Source organism: Callospermophilus lateralis, chromosome 1 (genome assembly GCF_048772815.1).
Source record: "Callospermophilus lateralis isolate mCalLat2 chromosome 1, mCalLat2.hap1, whole genome shotgun sequence".
In the NCBI taxonomy this organism is placed as follows: domain Eukaryota; kingdom Metazoa; phylum Chordata; class Mammalia; order Rodentia; family Sciuridae; genus Callospermophilus; species Callospermophilus lateralis.
Window position 1 is genome coordinate 19,389,989 of NC_135305.1, and position 21,542 is coordinate 19,411,530.

Here is a 21,542-nt window from a genome sequence, read left to right on the forward strand (position 1 = left end):
AGGTGGGCTCCAGAATTCCAGAACCCGTCAGAGCAATGCCCTGAACCCAGGGCCTGGTGCTATGCCACCCCTAGGGGCAGATCTTGCCTGTTTTCTTCTTGAAAGGCCCAAGGACTGGGCCTCTCCTGTACCTGGAACCTCCTGAGTAGGGACAGAGTGGATTGTCCTGGAGAAGACCAGCCCCTTATACCAAACAACCCTGAAAGACCAACACAAGGCCTTGCTTATCTTGTACTTTATACTAATCAGAAACTAAAACCATCAGAACACTTCTGGGACAGTGCCCTCCAAAGAGCCCTGGAAGTCCAAGGCAGGTATAACCAGATCTGCTAATATTCAAACTCGGAAACTCCCACTCTCCGTCAGTCCTCTCCCCTTCCAGTCCTTCTGCATTACAAATCTTCATCGTCAAAAGTCTCCAGGCACCTCAACATTATCATCTCATCATCAGTGGGAAGGTCTGGTTCCTGCAAAACACAGGTGGAAGAGGTTGAAATTTTGATTTAAGAGTTCCAGGCAGATAGGAAGGTCCCAGCATCTTGGGTGTGCCCAACTCTCCCAGTCTCCACAGCTGTCACCTTCAGCCCCCAGTCAGGGAAGAAGGGGGGTGGTCTTATTTCCATTTCACTCAACTCACACACCTCCAGAAAGGAAGCGGAACTGGCTACTCTCCTATCCTAGGGATTTCCAGGATCCCATAAGAGAAATGGGGAAGCCATAAATCTTTATCCATAGGCCTATCAATGGAAGACAGCACACTACAGCATGGTGTGTCCCTCATGGAATGCCATGAAGCTGTATTTTTTTTATTTTTACTTAAAATTTTTATTCATCATAATTATTATTACTATTTTGCAGAGCTGGGAATGGAAGCCAGGACCTCACAGTGCTAGGGAAACACTCTACCCCCCAGCTACTTCCACCAGCCTGCAGCTGAGTTTTTTTAAAAGAATGAGATCACTGTCTCTGGGGTACACTATTAGAAGAGGAGCAAAGTTCAAAACAATGTGTGTAGTAGGCTACTACTTGTGTTTGAAAGAAGATATGAATTCCTGCAGACGGTCTTTGGATGGCTATATAAGACACTGTCATGGAAGGGAAGAGTTTGCAATAGTAAGCAAGAAGTCATAGCAGGAGAAAGCCTATGTTTGGCAGAATACTTTTTGTACCATGGACATGGGTTACATATGAGGTGATCAGTTTTTAAGAAGCAGTGCTATATGTGTTTATCAAGTTTCTCATTCCCTTTACAATGACCCGGCCAACCTCTCGGGCCTGTCCATTACTTCTTCCACTAAAAATATGTTCCCAGGTGTTTTCTCTTCCTGTGTCTCTCCACCCAGCTGAGAAATGGCCCTTGTCATTTATTGTCCCTGCAGATCAGGGTTGCTCTCCAGGGGTCCTGGGCAGTATCCCCTTCAGCTATCTAATGAAAGTAGGATGGTCCCAAGGTGGACACCTAGATGGGGGGATGACCTCTGCTAGTTTCCCCTCCACATGCTCTCCTGGTAGGGGAAGGGAAAAGAGAATCAAGAGGATCAGAGAGGCTGGGATGGCTCAGTATTGCCTAACACATGCCAGGCCCAGGCTGTAGCTCCAGTATTAGAAATGAGAGAGAAAGAGAGAGAATCAGAGAAGTTGGATCAGGTAATCTCTAGGGGAATAACATGTGCTCCTTGTTCAGAATGAAGACAATTGCCAAGCTTGAGCAAGAGGTAGTCAGAGAGCATCCCAAGGGGCCAAGTGTCCTGGGAAGGAACAAAACAACCAAATATCACACACAGGCCCAAATGTTGTTCAAAATGTCCTATTTCCTTAAGGAAATAATGGAGTCTGAGGCACTTTTAAGCTGCATATTTTTAAGCTGACAGGAGCAGATTGTGAGAGATATTTGCTGTTACTGGTTGCTTAAGAGCTCCCCAAAAGTCATGTCCCCCTAGAAATTCATTTGAAACAGGGTCTTGGCAGATGTAATTAGTTAAGGATCTCAAGATGAAACCATCCTGAATTTCGTGTGGGCTCTAGATCCAAGTGATTGGTGTCCATAAACGATGAGAGGGGCAGAGGGACAGAGAAGAAGGACATGTGAAAACAGAGGCAGTGCCTGGGGGCATGGAGCCATACAGGGCAAGAATGCTGAGTGGTACCAGAAGCCACTGGGAGCCAGGAAGTGGCCAAGAAGGACCCTTTCCTGAAGCCTTTGGAGGCAGTATGATCTCAAGCTTCTGGCCTCCAGAACAATAAAATAAGCCTGTTGTTTCAAGCCAAAGGTTTACAGTCACTTGTTAAAGCTGCCCTAGGAACCCAGTTCAGGTGCTAATGAAGCCTGATCCAGCCAGCTCCCATGAAGCTATTAGGGGTAGCAGTGAGTTGGAGGTGAAACTGAAAGAGAATGAAATTTCCCTCTTTACACCAGAGTCTACCAAAGTCCAAGGCCTCCTGCCTAGAAAACCCCTTGGACAGCTTGCTCAAAACCCAAATCCCAGCGCCCCATTCTCATAACACTGAATGAGAACCTTGAGAATAAGCTCCCAAGATGAGTCTAGGGAACACTGAAGTTCAAGAGCCTGTGCTTTATGGGGACACTCTGACCTCTGCTCCTTGCTTTTTTGCCACGTGTGGAGAAAGGAGGTCAGGAAAGCAAAGGCTGTCCCCTTTATTTGTTCCCAAAGCCTTGATGAAGTGGACTAATTTAACTGTGTCGGACAGAAAGCTGGGACAGTTGCTATGAGACAGTTACCCAAGCCATTGGTGGGAAGTGGAGACAACTACAGGAATGGGCTCTGAACTCCAAGTGGGGATTGAAAATGGTGTCTGCATGGGGAAATGAATGAATGGGAAAGGGGCCAATTACACCCTATCCTATGGAAAAGGTGGCCTAATTATTTTTAGGCAAACGTGAGCCATTGTTAAGCTTGCCCTTTTAAATAACAGTTGTATTTTTGCCAAACTAGCAGAGAAAAATCGATAGCCTGTCTCCTGGTAGGTCAGACAACCCTACCAGCCTCTGAGAACCTCAGGAATGGACACCCAAACCAAGACCCCCATGACTTATGTCACAATAAGCTGCAGAGGAAGTTTTTTAGGAGCAGAAATTATCCTTTAAAAGCTGCAGGATTTCAGAGGATGAAACGGTTCAGCCTTTTGGAAAGATGTTGCATAACATGTACGAGGGCCTGCTAAGAGCTGCCCTGGGATCTGGTCCCTGCTTCCAGGGGTTGGTCACCAGTGCTGCTTTGCCCAGGGGACACCCTGCTGCTCTTTTCTCAGTTTCCCTGATGTCTTCCATTTCACAGGAGGCTTTAGGCTGAAGTTTACCATCCATGGAACAGGACACAGAGATTGAAAGAATGTCTGCCCATTGCCTTCTTGGGGTAATCAGGGTGAGGGTTGGCCAGGCCCCCTCAAGAGCTCTTTTTGCCATCCTAACAAGGGTGGGCAAGTATCTAGCTGTCCTACCTGTTTTAACTGAGTGTTAACGCAGCAAAGGCCTTTAAAAAAGTCAATGATCTGCATATAGAGCTGAAACTTCCCCTCTGGGTTTTCTGGGTTGCAGATGGCAAACAATGAACTGTCAATAGAAAGAAAGAAGAAACAGCAAATGTTTAGAATCCTGATTTTTCACCTCTGCTTGACTACCCTTCCCCCTGCCAAGCATTTGGATTGTGGTATGAATGCAGCACTTTCATATACCCAGTAGAATTCTTGGACAGCCCCCAGCTTTTCTTGAAAGGTTTGTATTAATTTTGTCAAGTGTCATGTCTGAAACTCTCCGGAAAAACAAGACTGTGATAGGACTGGATCTTGTGCCCTAATTTAATGTTTTGAGCTGTGGTATTTAGAGTGAGGGAGCAAGTTTTCTTTTACCTCTGAGTCAACCTGCTGGAGCAAAGCTCAGGGTTTGGGTCCCACCTGTGGCCGCTCATTTTGAGTTCAGTCCCAGGAAAGACCCCCTCTCAGTGTGTCTAGTCTGGAGCTCAGGCCCTGCAGAAAGGAGGCTGGTTTTCCAGCTCTCCTTTCTTCCAAGGGGAGCAGCCTGGTGCAACTGGAGCCTTGAGGTGCAGTGGCTGTGAGTCCTGTAAGCCAGACGATATTTTCCCTTCACTCTTCCTCCTGGGATGAGGACCAACGGAACCCCGCTGGCAGTAATCCCTACCTTTTCTAGAGAAAGCAGGGAAAGCATTTTTAATGGGTTGGTTTTTGTTCCATTAGAATGTCAAATACTGCTTGGCATGTGTGCTTTGCCAGCTTCTCGACCAAGTTGTCTTTGCAGCCTGAGCCCAGTGCGGAAATAGGAATGTCAGCTTCCAGCCAGCTGCAGCAGAATGACACTCGGCACACAGCTGAGGAGAGCTCGTGTCACCACATGAAGTGGCTTTGGAGAGGGAAGAGTCTCCTCCGTCAATCCCTGTCTCCTCAGATCTGAACGGGCCTGCAGGGGTAGGTGGGGTGGTGGAACCATCCCTCAGATCTGGACTGGGGTTCTACTTGAAGCTGTCCTGGACCCTTGCACAGCTCTCGTGCCTGACCAAAGTCCTGCAGGAGGCCAGGTTTCCACCGAGAGGACAATGAACACACTCATTCGGATCCTTAGATGTGGATGGCACCCTCATTCCCAAGGCAGAAAAACTCAAGGTCCAGGTTTCTTTTGAGCCCCGACACTAGCTCTGTCCGTGCAGGCCATAGGCCCAGCCTTGCACGCAGCAGCCAGGGAATTTCAGTGCCAGACTGACTTCCTCTGAGAAAATGCCCTTGCTACAGACTGAGTCCAAGTCCTCCCTGTTTTAAATCTTCCCAGACCCTGTTTTATGTCCTCTTGCTCCTTGGGTGAGCCACACCCTTCTCTGCTTTTTCCATAGCTGTTCTCATCAGCACTGTGAAAGGCGGCTCAGAGAAGCCCCTAAGGTCAGGGCACAGGCCTGCCTCCATGTTGGCCCAGGTAGGTCCTCTGTGCCCCAGACCCCCTGCCCACTCTCCTGCCCATGAGCTGCCTGACCCTGGGTGCTATAGACTGAAGGTCTGTGTCTCACACCCAATTCATATGCTGAAACCTAACCCACAAGGCAATGGTATTAGGAAGTGGGACCCTTAGCAGGTGATTAGGACCTTTATAAGAGAGGCCTGGGAGACATTGAGCCCAGGGAAGCTTTACCACTGATAACACTGAGCTACATACCCCCATCCCAGCCCTTTTTATTTTTTATTTCACTAATTTGCTTAAGGCCTCCCTGATTTGCTGAGGCTGGCCTTAAACTTGCAATCCTTGGTGCCTAAGCCTCCATAGTCACTGAGATTACCAGCATGCACCACCTTGCCCAGCAAGATACGGTGACATTGAGAAGATGCCTCCTATGAGAAATGGCCTTCACTAGACTGAATCTGCTAGCATCTTGACTTTGGACTTCCGGCTCCCTAGAACTGTGAGCAATAAATGCTGTTGTTTATAAACCAGCTGGCTTTTGGTATTTTGTATAACAACGATCTTGTAGCAAGGCTAGATCAGCCTGAAGCATGACTAAGACATACTGGGAAACCCACCAAAGGAAACATGTGCATTTACATAACCTGGGGCTGATAACCTGGTGTGTTCTAGCCCTGGGCCAGGACAGAAGAGTCTCTCCTCTGAGGATTCCCCAGACAATGTCATCCCCAAAGCGACAATACAATCCTAGGATCAGTCCACTTCAATCACAGGGAAAAAGTGGGTCCCTGAGAACTTGCACCCATCTGGGAGCTGCAGGGGAAAGGCAGGAAACATCCAGCAGGGGTGCACGTGCACAGACATACACACATGTGTGCACACTCATTCATATAACACACACACCCCCACATGCTCCACAATCTCATAGTCACTCACACAGTTGCACACCTACTCACACTTGCTCATGCTGTCTCACACCATCTTCTCACCTAGGGCTGGAGGTACTGGGAGCCTCACTTTTGTCCAGGAAGCTTGCCACATCAAAGGCGTCTTCAAAAAGGATCTGAAAGAAAGCACAGAACTCCTTAAGTCAGAAATAACTTCGCAGCTTGACACTGGCGAGGCTGTTGGGCGGAGAGTAGAAAGGCTTTCTAAGTACACTTATCCCCAAAATGCACAAGTGTCAAAGCTGGGGTCCAAACTCAGGGTCTCTGCTTCATAATCTTCCCCAGAGCTGAACATTAAGCTCTTGACTGCCGAGGACAAACTGCCGGCCCTGGAGATGGCTGAGAGAGAGGAAGTACAGGGACTGTCTCATCTTTCTAAAGAAGAGAGTGGCTCAGGCATGGGAGGTGACAGCAGAGCCGATCCTGTTTACAGGCTGGAAAGTCTCATCTGAACCTCCCAAGTTGGAGATTCTGTTTAAGCCACAAGGCATAATCCAGCACTTTCACATCAGGGCAGCTGAAGGCAGGGTTCGCCTGCAGGAGGGACAGCTCCAGCCTTGGCACGCACTAGCTGTGACCTCCGGCAAGTTACTTCATCTCCCCATCAGTCCTCAATAAAACAGGAGTCACAGCTGCTATGGTTTGAATGCTGCAGTTTCCTCCAAAACTCTTGTAGAAATTTTAACTGCCAAAGTAATGCCATTGGGAGGGGAGGCTTTGAAGAAGAGGTGAGGAAGTGAGGACTCTGCCCTTGTAGGTGGATTTAATGCCTTTACAAAAGGGCTTTCTGGAATGGGCGCTCTCTCTCTCTCTCTCTCTCTCTCTCTCTCTCTCTCTCTCTCTGTCTCTCCCCACTTCCCTTCTCCAGTATGTGCAGTGCAGCAGGGAGGTCCTTGCTAGATGTCGGCACACTGATACTAGATTGCTGGCCTCCAGAACTATAAGCCAGCAAATCTCTGGTCCTTATACATTACCCAGTCTCAGGGATTCTGCTACAGTAGCGCAAAATAGACTAAGCTAACAATGTGGCCTACTCAGCGTTGTTGCAAGAATTCAGATCATACACTGGACACATAATAATGGCTCAATATGTTGGCTGTATTGAATGTTATCTGCTTTATAAACAAAACAGTGTTGTTGAAATTCTAGAAAATAGAAACAGATAAGGAAAATAAGAATCACTAAGAATCCATCAGAGATACTCGTTGTTGCTATATCAATCCACATCTCTTCAGTTATTTCCCCAGGCATATTATATAATGATAATGACAAGGACTGCTAGTAGCAATATAAGAATAATGACGATATGCTTCCAAATTTAGAATTTGGTTATTTAGATGGTTTTTGGTCCTTTAATCTGTAAATATTCTGTAAAAACATGATCTACACTTAAGATTGATGGATGTAGCAAATAGAAATGCAAGACGCCTAGTTAAATTTGAATTTCAGATAAAGAATAATTTTTTGTCATAAGAATGTCCCCCCAAATTACACAGGATATTTTTTTTTTAAATATTTTAAAAGTTTAGCTGGACATGCTTTATTTTTTTGGCACCTTATTTACTCTGGTGGTCACCCTGAGGGGAGGAGGGGGTGTCCTCTGGCCCCCTGTGGGCAGGTACCTGCAGGTCCTGCCAGGGTCCCTCCTCACTCCTGCCCAGGCCACTGCTCTTGCCCAGCTCTTCATGTCTTCACTCAGTTCACTTCCCTGTAACTGAATCCCTTGGAATTCTGGCTATGTGGGTGGTCCCTTCCAGTTTTCTGAATATTTTCTGGTGTCCTACTTATATTTCTTTTGTTACTTCAAAGAAGCTCTGGAAGAGGCCATAGAAAGGCCTCTGCTCTCTCCTCCCCACAGGTCTGAGACAGGGACCCAAGACCTAAATTCCCCTCCACAACCAATTAGCCCACGAAGTTGCAGGCCACACATTGACTCCATGTATGCACAGCCCCCTCATGATCCAACCTGGAAAGGACTCAGATCAGGCTCCTTTTGGAGTTCCCACCACACTTAGGGACCACACGTCCCAGACCTGAAGCAGAATGGACTGGAGCCTCCTGGACGCAGAGAACCCTGAGAACAGGGGCTGGCAGCAACCCAGTTGTTAAGCCTTTCCAGAAGGACCAGGAGCTGCAGTAAAGCTGAAGTAGTAGAGCACTGAGCTGATCCAGAAGCCACAGCAGGAGCAGCTGCGGTTGGCCCTGTCTTGAGCATGAGTGTGCTCTGTTCCACTCACCTTCTCACCTGCCTGGCTTGACCAAACCCTGCGCAGGGAGCTCCTATTCTTGGGCATGGCTGGGGGAATCTGCTGCCTGTTTCCCTCAGCACCAGAAAAGCACCAGCCTTCTCTGAGAAGGGCCAGGCAAATCATTCCCATGATTTGGGACATTAGAGTCTGGTTTCTCTTTGGAGCTGTTCTTCCTTGAGGAAATGTTCATGTTGGCAAATGTACAGGTGCTTGTATACACCACACACACACACACACACACGTTCAGTTACTCAGCATTTTGATATATACTTTGTGTGTGTGTGTGTGTGTGTGTGTGTGTGTGTGTGTGTATGCAAGACTCAGGGCTAGGTACCTTAGGGTTACAAAGACATCTACCCTAGCTCCCCTCTCCTGTGTGCCTTGGTATGAAATCTTGGGCTGCTGGTTGCCTTGGTTCTCCTTAAACCATTATAGAGGACTCGCATCCTCTCATGGTGGACCCAACATTAGGGGAAAAACAGATGGGAAGCTGGTGCATTCGTGATTGGGGGTGGTCTAAGGCAGTAGCCACGGACACTTGCACTTGTGCTCTGGGAGGTCTTGCCAATAATGCCTGGTGCATCAATCACCAGGAGTGCTCTTTAAAATGTGGATCCCAGAACCCTACCCTCAGGAATTCTGACTCAGTGGATCTGGGGTGGGAGCCAGGAACCTGCCTGCTTACTGTGCTCCATGGGTGTTTCAGGGAGATAATGAAAGGCTGACTATCCACACATAAGCCAAGGACAGAGAGATTTGAGAAAATGAGAGGGATACAATCCCTGAAGTAGGAGCTGGGTGTTTGGACAAATCACACCTCTAACTAGGACTGCCAAATGGAAGGTAGGACTAGGTGACAGCTCTGTTGTTCTCTAGACTTGGAGATGACTGTGGAAGTTTCCAGAAGGATTGGGGTATTCCAGGGCTGTAACTGTAGGGTCAGAAGCACATGGAAGTTCTCTGGTTCTAAGACTCCCCAGAGGGAGAGAAGGGAGACTAGTATGGGGGTCTCCTCTAAGGGACCACCCACCGAGGGGCATTTGGATAGTCAAGGCAAGGGGGAAGGGGGTCATAGCCATGGATGTTAAATGTCCTACTAAGCACTGGACAGGTGCAGGGAGCAAAGAACTGCCTGTCCTGGGCTAACGGAGTGAGGGCAGCCTGGGCCCAGGTGGGAGCATCAGGCTTTTGAAGTGCTCCTAACTCTGGAGGAGCTGCTGTTGGCCTGCTTTTATCTCAGCACAGGATGACGGCTAACACCACCTGGTGCTCGATCTGTGGACTGTGGCATCCTAACTACTGGAAAGCCGAGAAAGGCATTTAGAGTGGAAGCTATGGTTGCCCCTTTTCACCCAGTGGTTGCAATGTTCTCTGGGAACTGGTCACCTCTCTGGGTCTGTGCCTGATGGGTGCTTGTGTGTCATCCAGCTCACTAAGCTGGACAATTTGGGCCAATGAAAGGGGAGAAGAGATATGGTAGAAGCTTCTGGAAAAGTTTCTCCTTAACTAAGAGCCTACACAGGGACTCTTTCTCTACCTGGTGTACAGGAGGAAGAATGACCACTGGGGGTGAGAGAAGTGGGGAGGGGAGGGAAGGATGAGAAACCCGAGAGAAAAAAGGAACCTGAGTCCAAGGGGACACCACTGAGCAGCTCAACTAACAGTGACCTCCCTGATGTGAATTGTGCATTTCTTCATGTTTTTTTTTTTTTTTTGTTGTTGTTGTTGTTTGTTTGGTTGTTTTTTTGCACTGGGGATTAAATTCAGGGGTACTTTACCACTGAGCCCTTTTTATTTTATTTTATTTTTGAGACAGGAGCTCCCTAAGTTGCTCAGCGCCTCTCTAAATTTCTGAGGCTGGCTTGAACTTGGGATCCTCCTGCCTCAGTCTCCAAGCCACTGGGATTACAGGCCACCTGCCGGCTTTTCATAGTTTAATCATCAAGTCATTGGCAGCCGAAAGATTCCCACAGGATTTAACCTTCCCCTCTGCAATCCCATGGAAAGGCCAGGACACTAACAAGAAATACTGTTTGGTGATCGTGGAGGTTATGCTGAGAAAATCAGAAGCCTGTGGTGCCACCTGCAATAGAAATGGCACCTCAAGCTTGCAAAATGACCAAGCAAACCCTGGGTGGAGGGTGACAGTGGTTCCTCTGCGTCCTCCGCTATCCCACAGGTTGCTCACCTCCTCCGGGGTGGAGACGAGTGAGCAGCTGGCCCCCTGGCTGTCTACTCCGCTGTCCTTCACACTGCCCTCGGCACCCGCGGGCTCCTGGCAGGCCACCTCGAGGCCCGGGAGGCCACTGTGCTTCTGCGCCCAGGTCTGCAGGAGGATGGCCTTCCTCTCCTCGGAGAGCGTCTGCCACAGGTGGGAGATGGCCGCGGAGACGATGGGGAGCGTCACCTCCTGCGAGGAGACGATGCCGTTCCCTGTCAGGAGGTCCATCGTCTGCTTGTAAAAGTTGAGATACCTGGAAGAGGAGAGGCGCTGCCTCTCAGGAGTCTGTCCCTGCAGAGGCCACTGCACCGTGCCTGGGCCACGCTGGGGGTGCACCGCGCTTGGCCTCAAGCCTCTGCCCCCACCCCTGCAGGGCAGAAGCCGCTGTCCCGGAGCAGAAGGCACCTTGGGGACCAAGGACAGAGATTTGTGCTGGGGGGGTGGGGGCTCCCCAGGTCCTCCCAGGGCCCCGCCCCTAAAGCTCTGTTCAATGTTAGGTGAGAGGTGTGGCTACTCAATTCCCATCCCCCCACCCGAAATTCTAATTAGGAGGCCATCAATGTGCAGGCTTGGTAGACTGCTGCTTTAATCTGGGGTCTATAAATCAGGCTCAGCTGTGGACTGAGTCTCCTTCTCTTGTGCCTCTGGAGGCCAATAAGGCTACTGAGGGGTCTTGGGTCTGTGGAAGAGGCTGTGTCAAAGGAAGTCTGAACCAGCCAACCTCCACCTTTATCTCTGTTAAGACCAGATATGAGGTTGAAAGGGGATATGTAGGGTGTGTGGGGGGTACAGGGAAGGGGAACTCATCCCTCATAATCTCCATCAACAAGCCCCCCTTGCGCCCCAAATAAACACCCAGTCTAAATAAAAAACACTGTATTTGCTCTTCAGTTATAGCTTCCAGACTATGTGTCTAGCCCCTCAGATCAAGCCCAACCCCAGCCCCTCCTACATGGTTATTGTCCTCTTGACACATTTTTGTATATTTTCACATCATTTACAATGTGAATTTTACTTCATTTTTAATAATTGTTTCTCCTGATTATTTACCATCAGAAATAATACACATTCACTGTTGAAAAATTTGGAAAACACAAAAAAGTACTGAGAAGAAAGCCCCTCCCATAATTCAGGCTTGTCTGAGCATGCATTGAGGCTACAGCATACTCCACTTGGAGTTTCTGTCCCCTTCCCCACAGGAGCTCTGTGTGTGTCCAAACATCACCCCACCCAGCTGTTCACACCGTTCAAATTCCAGGAGGTCTGGCGACATAGCGGCAGAGGAATGTAAGAGATCATTTTTTTTCTCCTCTTCCTCTTCTTCCTCTTCTTCTTCTTCTTCCTCCTCTTCTTGGTCTTCCTCTTCCTCTTCCTCATTTTCTTCTTCCTCAGCATCCTTTCTGACTGATTCAACTGGGCACCAGGTGGAGGAGCCATTCTGAGGAAAACTATTTGAGACCAGACTGGGGAAGAAAACAGACACAAGTTAGTAATACTGTAGACCTGTAGACAAATATTCCCAGCGGACATGAAACTCAAAATCTTAGCAATATTTAGTATATAAATAGCAATATTTTGTATATAAAAACTCTCTTTTTATATGTATGTCTACACACACACACACACAAACACACACACATATATTCAAAACCATATTAGTGATACTAGCTAGTCTAATAAGGCAGGAGAAAAGTAAAAGGTCTACATATTGGAAAGTAAGAAATAAAAATATCTTTATTTTCAGACACAATGTAACAATGTGGAAAATCCCAAGAATCCACAAACATATGACTGGAATTCAGAAGGAAACTTAGCAAGGTTGCAGAAGGCCAGATCAATAATCAAAAATCAATACTAATTCTAGTAGAATAAAGGTTACCAGAGCCTGGAAAGGGTGTGGGGAAGTGGGAGATAGAGAAAGGATGGTAACGGGTATAGGGCTGCAGGAGAGGAGGAAGATTTTCTAATGTTCTATAGAGATAACTATGGCTGACAAGAATTAATTGTTTCAGAATAGCTAATAAAGAAGATTTGGAATATTTCCATCTCAAAGAAATGATAAATGTCTAAAGTGATAGAAATTCAATTACCTTGGTCTGATAATTAAACATTATATACATGTATTGAAATATCCCACTAACACATAAATATGTACAACTACTATGTGCCAATTAATATATATGTTAATATATATATATATATATATATATATATATATATATATTCACACATATATTTCTGTATACTAGGAATGAACAGTTGAATATTAACATTTTTAAATTATTATTTATAATAGTACCAAAATCATGAAATATTTAAGTCAAAAGTTCAAAGTGTGAGAAAAGAATAAAATGGGACTCATCAACATTATAGAATTTTGCTCTTCAAAAATACATTTTTAATAGTATGAAACAACATGACACAATTTGGAAAATCAGAACTTAAAACCAGCTTCTCTTCATACTGATAGGAATACTCCCCAATCAACCAAGTCCTGTTAAAAAGCAAACTTGCCAGAAAAAACAAACAACAACAACAAACTCAACTTTTTAATCTCAGAATAGAGAAAGACTTCTAAGTATTCCCTACAGCCCAGGTGTCATAACAGATTGATAGATCAGACTTCATTTTTTTTGCATGGCAAACACAAAAAGCAAAAAACAATAGGAAAAATAATAGAACAAATGTCCAAAAGAAAAGATTTGGCAAGTTTCACCATAGAGAGCTAATTCCTCTGTATATATAAAGAACTTCTATAATTAAATAAGAAAAAGATCAGTAGTGCAGCAGGAAAACAGAGAAAACAATAGGTACAAACAATTCCCAGGAATGGAAATAAAAATTATCTTGAACAAAGGCACTCAAGTTAATTCATAATCAAGTAGCTAATTAATTACTAAAATATAATAATTACAAAATGAAATTAGTCTTTTCTATGTTGGCACCACAGTTTTAATTATTATAGCAAAAAATTCCTCCCTAATTATTATAATTTAGCTATTCTTTTATGAGCAGGTGATAAAAGGACTTATAAGATTTTTAGTATATGATAAAGTTCATATTTTAGTAAAGAAAAGACAACTTATAATAAATGGGGTTGGGATCACTGTTAGTCATTTGGGAAAAGCCAATGAGGAATTCTGCCTGACTGAAACCGTCTCGGACTGGGCCCCACCTCACCATCAGCCCAGTGTGATTTTTAAAACAAGGCTCCTAACTGCCACCTTCATGCACACATACACACACCACACCTGCCTCCCCTCTGGGAACAAAATGGTGATCAAGTTGTCTATGAAATAAGATTTAAACGTAGGCGGTTATTTTCCTCTTGACACATTTTTGTATATTTTCACATCATTTACAATGTGAATTTTATTTCATTTTTAATAATTGTTTCCCCTGCTTATTTGACATCAGAAATATGTTTAAAAATTTGGAAAACACCAAAAAGTACTGAGAACACAGTAAAAGTCATGCGTGATCGCTTCATTCAGGCGGACTTTTGACTCCGAATAGCAAGGAGTTTGCAGCCCCCTTCTGGGAGGGGGAAAAGATGGCTTGAGCTCTGTTTTGTCAGAGGCCAACTTGGATGTACATCATGCCATTAGAGCTGGACATGCCCAGAGCCACCAGAGATGACAGGGGCCCAGCCATTGCCCCTAAAGTCCAGGCTGTGGTCAAAGTAGCTTTGCAAGCTGCAGGTGAACGCAAAGATTAGGTCATCCTTTGAGTGCTGAGAATATAGCCACACAGCATGCATGAAAAGCCCAGAAACTGCAGGAGTTAAGTACAAAGCCTGACATCAAAAAAGTACAAGAAAGACATTTCTCAAATCAGTCTTTCACAATTTAAATGTGACATCATTAATAACATTCCCCATTCAGCATCTGTGACACCTATGTGTTATTTTCCTCTTTCAAGTTTATTGTGCCTTTTCCTAGGTTCCTATGAGACTTGTAAAGTAGGCCAAGATTTGCATTTTCCTTATTTTCATATTACTTTCCAATAAAGCTGATAACTGAGGACTTTAAGAAATATATATAAGATACGAGATGTAGTAATACACTATATAAGATGAACACAATGATGTCATCATTCTAAAAATAATGTGCAAAATTTGAAAAACAGATGGATGGATATTCCTCAAAATCAACATTTTCTTTGAAAGGCGAGATGATTCATATTTTCAGGCCTTTCTGTATTTTCTACATTTTCTCTAATAATCACTTTCTATAGTAATCATTTTCTGTAATAATCATTTTTATAATTGTAAAAATAAATTGATGCATGCACTTAAGATATAGGAGAACCCAGGACAGACAGCTGTGAGTGAGCAGAGCCCCTGACCATCTTGCACGTAGAGGGAGGGTGGACTATTGGGAGGCAGCCTCCAAGGCCAAAGGGGCAAGACAGCAGGTTCTCATTCTCCTGTGGTTGCTGGATCTTACCTGTCATTTCCAGAGTACATTCTGGCATATTCTTCCTTGACTTCCTCTAAGCTGTTTGCATTCCCATCCTCCAGATTGAAGGATTCTATTAGGAAGTTGAGGCAAGAGTCACAAAGGAGAAAGTCAGACCTGTATTAAGTCTCTCCTGCCTTTCTGCTCCATGGTGGAGCTCAGTACTAGGGAGTCCAGAGGGCATTTTCCACCTCCCTTTCTGGGTGCAAGAGGGCAGCTCAGTACAAGTACTGACCACTTCTCTGGCCTCTCAAAGTGAGGTCAGGTGCTCTCAGCAGCACCCCATTAGGGGATTCATCAAACCCCCACAGGCTGATGACCCCTGCCTGTCCAGCCGCACTGCAAGCTCCCTAGGGACTCGGACATCAACTTCATAACCAAGCACAGTGCCTGGCACATAGTGACCCTCAATAAATATCTATTGACTCAGTGTGACCTTATTTCTGTTATCAATAGAAAAATGGAACCAGTCTTCTCCAGGGAGGGATCTGTTACCTTTCAGTTTCAGCAAGTTGTCCAGGGTTTGTTCCAGTTCCTGAATGTGATTCTTCGCCTTATTCAGAACCTGCCACTGAGGACAGAGACAGTGCTGGAAATATAGCCTTTCACCGCAGAGACTGCTTTTGTGGACCCAGGAACCCCCTCCCTAGCCTAAGGCCACATTCATTGTCTCAGATGCAAAGTTACATCTTTGGCCTTGATGGTGAAAAGATTGGAAAATTTATTCTAGTGCACAGAAGGCACAAATCTCCTTTGTATCCTAGAAATGAGTTCTCACTGAAATACCAAAGTATTTGGAAATGAGCTGTATTCAGCAAACTGAGGAAAGCAAGTGACTATACAGGCTACCAGAAGGTGGGATAAGGTGCCAGAGGAGACACCACCAAATGAATGTTAAGCCCAGCCTTGTCCAAATGCACAGGCAAGACTTCTGCTTTGTTTTGACCATGTGCAACTGGCTGGTTAATATTCCATTACTAATCTCACAATATGTGTTCACTAAATGCACACACTCCAGATGATCTAAAAACTTGCTCTATGAACTTGAACTTTGCATTTCCCCTTCCCCTCCCTTCTCTCCCTCCATGCTTTCTTTCTTTTGTCCCTCTCTCTATGCAACCTCTCCTCCCTCCTCATCTCCTTCCTTCCTTCCTTCCTCCCTTCCTCCCTTCCTCCCTTCCTCCTTTCCTCCTTTCCTGTGTGTCAAAATAGAAACTGCAAGATCATTCAAAAGCAAGAAACCCTAAGTGTCGTTTGTGAGGCTGAGCACCCACATCTGCCTTGGGTCATGGCCTCCCTCAGGTATGCATAAGCCCAAAGCTGTGTGCTGGGCCCCAGGAATACAGGGTCAACAAGATGGTCCCGTCATCAAGGTGCTGATATTCTCAGGGAAGACAAGCATGGCAACAGCTCTCCTTAACACAAGATGAAATTAAGTAAGGGCTAACCAGGGATAGAAGCAAAGGGCTGTGGAAATATATAGGAAGGAGAGAATATTCTAACTGCAGGGGGAAAACTTCCATGGAACGAGGCAGCAGAGTGAGCCAGACAGAGCTCTGGAGAGTACACAGTCTCAAAGGCACAAATAACTGTGTGAGTAAAGACAGAGGCAGGCCAGGCCAGCCTTGCTCAGGGCACTGCCACAGTGAGATGTGGCCAGAGTTGGGATGGGCAGTGGGAGAGGAAGCTACAGAAGCTAGGGGGTGGCAGCCTGGGTTTTGTCATTCTAGATTCTTGGGGATTCTGATGGTGAATAAAAAGAGACTTAAGGGGAGCTGGAAGCACGATGCTTTGCTACCCAAAGACCAGGTGACAGGAACAACACCTATGTGAGAGTACAGTTAATTGCAAGACCTCTGAACACTTCTTGAGCAAGGCCCACCCCTTCTTCCTATCCACTGTTGTCCTAGTCTGTCATGGCTATGGTGTCAAAGCAGCAAGGACTCAGAATCTTGGGTTTGTTCTTAGGATGAGAAGGTGATTCCCCAGCTTCTATGGTTTAAATGTTTATGTTCCCCCAAACACATATGTTGGAAACCTGCCCCCCATGTGAGGGTAATAGGAGATGAAGTCTTCAGGAAGGTGCTTTCTTTCTTTTCCTTTCTTTCTTTCTTTTCCCTATTTTCATTGCTGTGTTTAAGTATAATATCATAATTATATTATGTATTATAATGTAATACATTATACATAATGGTACGATTCACTGTTAATGTATTTGTTCATGCACATAATACATTAATATAATTTGGTCAATATCACTCCCTGGTATTTCGCCTTTCCCTACAGTCCTTCCTTGGGAGGTGCTTTACAGTAGAGGCCCTATTTGGATTAGTGCCCTAATAAAAGAGGCCTGAAGGAGTTTACTTGCTGTTTTTGCCATGTGAGGTGACATGAACAAGGTGCCACCTGTGAGCCAGAGAGCTGGCCCTCTTCAGACACTGAATCTGTTGGTGTCTGGATTGTGGAAATTCCAATCTCCAGAACTGTGAGCAGTAAATTTCTGATAATAAATTATTTGGTCTAAGGTATTTTTCTATAGCAGCCTAAATGGACTCCAACACTATTCCTTTGGTCCAGGATGAGTTGCCCACGCTGGCTCAGCAGGACAACTCAGGCCTGTTTGCACCCTTATTGCATCAAACCAATCCAGGGAAACCAGGTGCCATTCATAGAAATTCTGTTTCTATAATGTTTTTGGAGTGCTAATTTTTGTAGGACCTTTGTTTTGGGTGGATTTATGTCCTCCCACCCCAAGAAAGATGTTGAAGTCCTAACTCCTGAAACTTATGCCTGTGACCTTATTTGGAAACACAGACTTTATAGAGTAAGCAAGTTAAAATGAAGTCCTTAGATTGGGCACCAATTCAGTATGACCCATGTCCTTACAAAAAGGAAAAATGTGGACAAAGAGATAAACACACACAGAGGGAAGATGGTGTGAAGTCACTGGGGAATGTGGCCCTGTGGCCAGAATGATGCACCTGCAAGCCAAGCACTGCTGTCAAGTGCTGGAGGCTAGCAGAGGTAAAAAGGTTCTCCCCTAGAGCCTTCAGAGGGAGCTTGGCCATGTGAAACCTTGACCTTGGACTTCCAGCATTCAGAGTCATAAGTCAATAAATTTCTGTAGTTTTAAGCTGCCCAGTTTCTGATATTTTGTTATGTCAGCCCTAAAGGACTCATGAGACCTAGTTACACCATTAATCTTATAGAACAACAACTCCCTTATTCACGCACAATCCTGGGCCTTCCCTCAAGTAAGATAGAGAAAGAAGAATACAGAGAACAGCTGAGTTCCAGATATTTTCCTGGCTGCATCATTTAAAGCCAGTAATTTAATCTTCTGAAGTCTCCGTTTCCTGACCCGTACAATGAGAATGATAGGAATAGAGCTGTGGGGGATAAATAAGGTAATATATTGGGGAATAATGGTTCTAACATTTTAAGGCTCTAAGAACCATTCTGTGTTGGAGTATCCCATTAAACCCTATTCTAGGCCAATGAGGCAGCCATTACTATCCTCCCTATTTAATGGACATGTTGACTGAAGGCCAGAAGTCACTTGCCTGCCATCACTGAGACCAGTTAATAGCCATGCTTCACATGCTAAGTCACGTGGCACAAATTTTAGGGGTATGGATATGGTTTTCCTCTGGATTTACTTGACTTCTTACTGTGAGGTTCTGAAGGTCTATTTTTTTCTTTGGTTCTGCTGCCAACCTATGTGCACATACCCATGGGCCTATGTCAGGAACTTAGGTTTTCATGCACCTCTGGAAGCAAGGAGCAAACGTCTCTTCATCCAATGGACATGAAGCATAGCTATGCTGGTCAGGTTCTTGACAGAAAGGCCCAGATGTGCCATCCTCCTACTGGATCCTGAGCCCAACTTAGCAGAGACGGGAAGAACAGTCCTTCCTCCATCCCTCACCAGGCCCCTATACCATTCTACAAGAGCAGGTGGGGTCTGTGTTGGGATTCAGCTAATTATTATATAATAGAGAAATACTGAAAATCTGCACCAAGGTGCTCAGGGCACCTTTTTAAATTTCCACCAAGCCCTGGCCCGTGCCTGCTCAGGAGCTCTTCGTATGTCTGTACCCAATGAGAAGCCTCTGTCAGTGCCATGAACAGAAAACATGAAGCTTGTGAATGCTGCTTTGCTGAAGGCATCAGCCCAAGAATGGAACCCCACCCCCCAGGGCTGGGAACAGACACAGGACAACAGGATAATCCAGAGAGGTAGAGGGTGGGGAGAGGGCCAGACTTGGAGTAGGAAAAAGGACTCTTTCTGACCAGCTAGTAAGTCCTTGCTCAACTCCTTTACAAAAAGGATTTCTCCTTTACTAAAAGGGGGTGGGGAACTGCACCTCTTGGGGGACTCCCAATGCTTCCACCATTATGACTACTCCGTCCTTCCATCACCCCAATATACTTGGACCTCCATGCTCTGCTAGATAATTGATTTATTGATTGCTAGATAGCAATTAAAAAGCTGAGGACAAAAGCAGAATTAAGAACAGGAAAAGATAAATACTTACCCGGAGAGCTCTGTTGCCTGGGGGAAAGACCTGGATGATGTATATAAAGTGTGTGGCGTGTGACCACGTGTATGTGTGTGCTAATGGTATGATGCATGCATGCGTGTATGTCTATGGTGTGTGCACGTGTGTGTGGTGTCGTGTGTGCACACAGGTGTGTGTGTTTGGGTAGATGTACAGGGTGTCTGAGCGTGTGCTAAATGCCACTGCCTGTTGAGTGGACAGGCACAGAAGTGGCTGGCAAACTAGGCCCCCTCCTCAGGCCCATAATTGCTTTACTTATGCCAGACTGGTCTGCTGCAGGTAGAAAAGGCCCATCTCTCACAGCAGGTATAGCCCCCGAGGCATCCACCGATGATCACTGACCACACGGAGGCCCAGCCCTCAGCCTTGTGCAGCAAGGGTGGCAGGGCCAAGCCCCACACTGAGGTCCCCGTACCTTCGAGGCTGTGAGTTCAGACTGGGAGTAAACAGTCTTCCTTAGGTTGGTGAAGAGCCCTGCCAGGGTGGCCCTATGGCGGGCCTGGGACAGGCGTCTGCGGGCTACCCGCGGTTCGAGTTCCTGCAGTTGTGCCAGTGGCCTGGGTGTCGCTGTGCCACTGGGGTGGCTGCCTTCTCCAGAGGTCGCCATTATAAGCTGTAACATAATATTATGCTTCTTTTTACCCGCAATAATAATGATACAACATCAAGGACAAAGGGAAGGCAGATTGTCAGAAAGAGGTATCTCTCAAGTAAAAGTCCCCAAATATTATAATATAATCGATAATAGACAAAAAATAAATTAAGGTGACACAAAATATGTTACTGATGCTCGGCTCCCCAAAAATCACAAGCCCCCTATGTTGGATTTCCAGGTGAGAGGCGATGGAGCTTATCCCATGAAGGTTCTAGCACACTGCAGGTACTCACTAGCCATTTGTTCATCTCCATTGTCAAGGACAACAGTCAGACCTTGAGATACTGTGTCTCACAGTCTGTTCAAAGCTGAATGGGTGCATGTCCTACCCTGTTAGATCTTTGCAAACTTAAGAATGGCCCCTTTGATCTGGGTAGGGTTGCACTGGTGTACACACACACACACACACACACACACACACACACACACACATCCAATAAGGATCCACTCTAGATTCATGAGCCTTTCCATAGATATACTATACCTCAAAAAGAAAGAAAAGAAGAGAACACACTGATCTCCCAGAAAAGCAAAAAGTTACCTGTTACTTTATGGGGAGGTGGAAGTGCAAGCCTTGTCTTGCTTCTGGTGGGGTCGGAAAATGATCATTATGTTGGCTTGTGTCACTTCTGAGCTTGCAAATCAGGAGCCCTTCCCTAAATGAGGTGATTGTGGGACTGATCCAGAATCAGTCTGGATTAGACAGATTGTTCTAATGTTTGAATCATGTCTGTTTTAATGACAGGCAGAGATGAGGGCGTCTTGCCTGAGTCTGGCCCCTTCTATCAGAGAAGGGCACACCCCACAAACACTCACAGGAGAGTTTCTTCCCACACCCCATGGTTCTTTGAGCAGAGAGCCTGCATCTTTACATCTGTACCCCCAGTACCTGGTACCCACCCAGCTTCCAACAGGTGCTCAGAGTTCGGTTCTGAGTGAATTAGAATGGGAGGTCCACTCTCTCCTGAGCTCATTCCTGCAATATAGGGACATCGAATGACTTTGGCCAGGCTTTTGCCAGTTTTCGAGTACGTCAGTCACTTGGGAAGACTGTTGAAAATGTAAGAATGCTGTGATTTGAATGTCCTAAGACTCAGGTTGAAGTTTGTCATGATGACAGTATTAAGAGGTGGGACCTTTTAGAAGTGAGTGGGCCATGAGGGATCTCCCTTCATGAATGGATTAATTTTAGCTCTGGAGTGGGTTATCATAGGAATGGGCTCCTGATGAAAAGATGAGTTCTGTCCCCTACTATCCTCTCTTCCTCACTTTCATGCTCCTGTTCTCTCGTGCTTCCTCACCACAAGACAATCTTTTGCCATAAGACACATTTTGCCATGTCATGCTTCAGGAAGAAGTCCTTTACTACATATGTCTTCCTGATTTTAAATTTCCCAGCCTCCAGAACCCTGAGAATAAACTTCTATTGTTGGTAATTCACCCACTCTGGTGTTTTGTTACAGCAACAGAACATGGACTAAGAAAACACACAAAAGGGGAAGCCTGTGGGAACCCCTACTCTAGGTA

At 45.8% G+C, this 21,542-nt stretch overlaps 1 protein-coding gene across 2 annotated transcripts; it reads right to left on the reverse strand.

The window, feature by feature from the left end:
- Nucleotides 1-392: 392 nt before the first annotated feature.
- Nucleotides 393-19,967, reverse strand: Stra8 (stimulated by retinoic acid 8). 2 transcript variants are annotated; one of them, XM_076860243.2, is made up of 8 exons: nucleotides 19,776-19,967; nucleotides 15,294-15,369; nucleotides 14,787-14,871; nucleotides 11,760-11,786; nucleotides 10,306-10,591; nucleotides 5,911-5,984; nucleotides 3,460-3,571; nucleotides 393-467 (listed from the first exon to the last, which is right to left on the reverse strand). In XM_076860243.2, the coding sequence occupies exons 1-8, from the start codon at nucleotides 19,965-19,967 to the stop codon at nucleotides 393-395; spliced, it is 927 nt and encodes a 308-aa protein (XP_076716358.2). The 2 variants fall into 2 exon arrangements, with proteins under 2 accessions (XP_076716358.2, XP_076716350.2); XM_076860235.2 differs by having other exon boundaries at nucleotides 11,583-11,801.
- Between the last annotated feature and the right edge of the window lie 1,575 nt (nucleotides 19,968-21,542).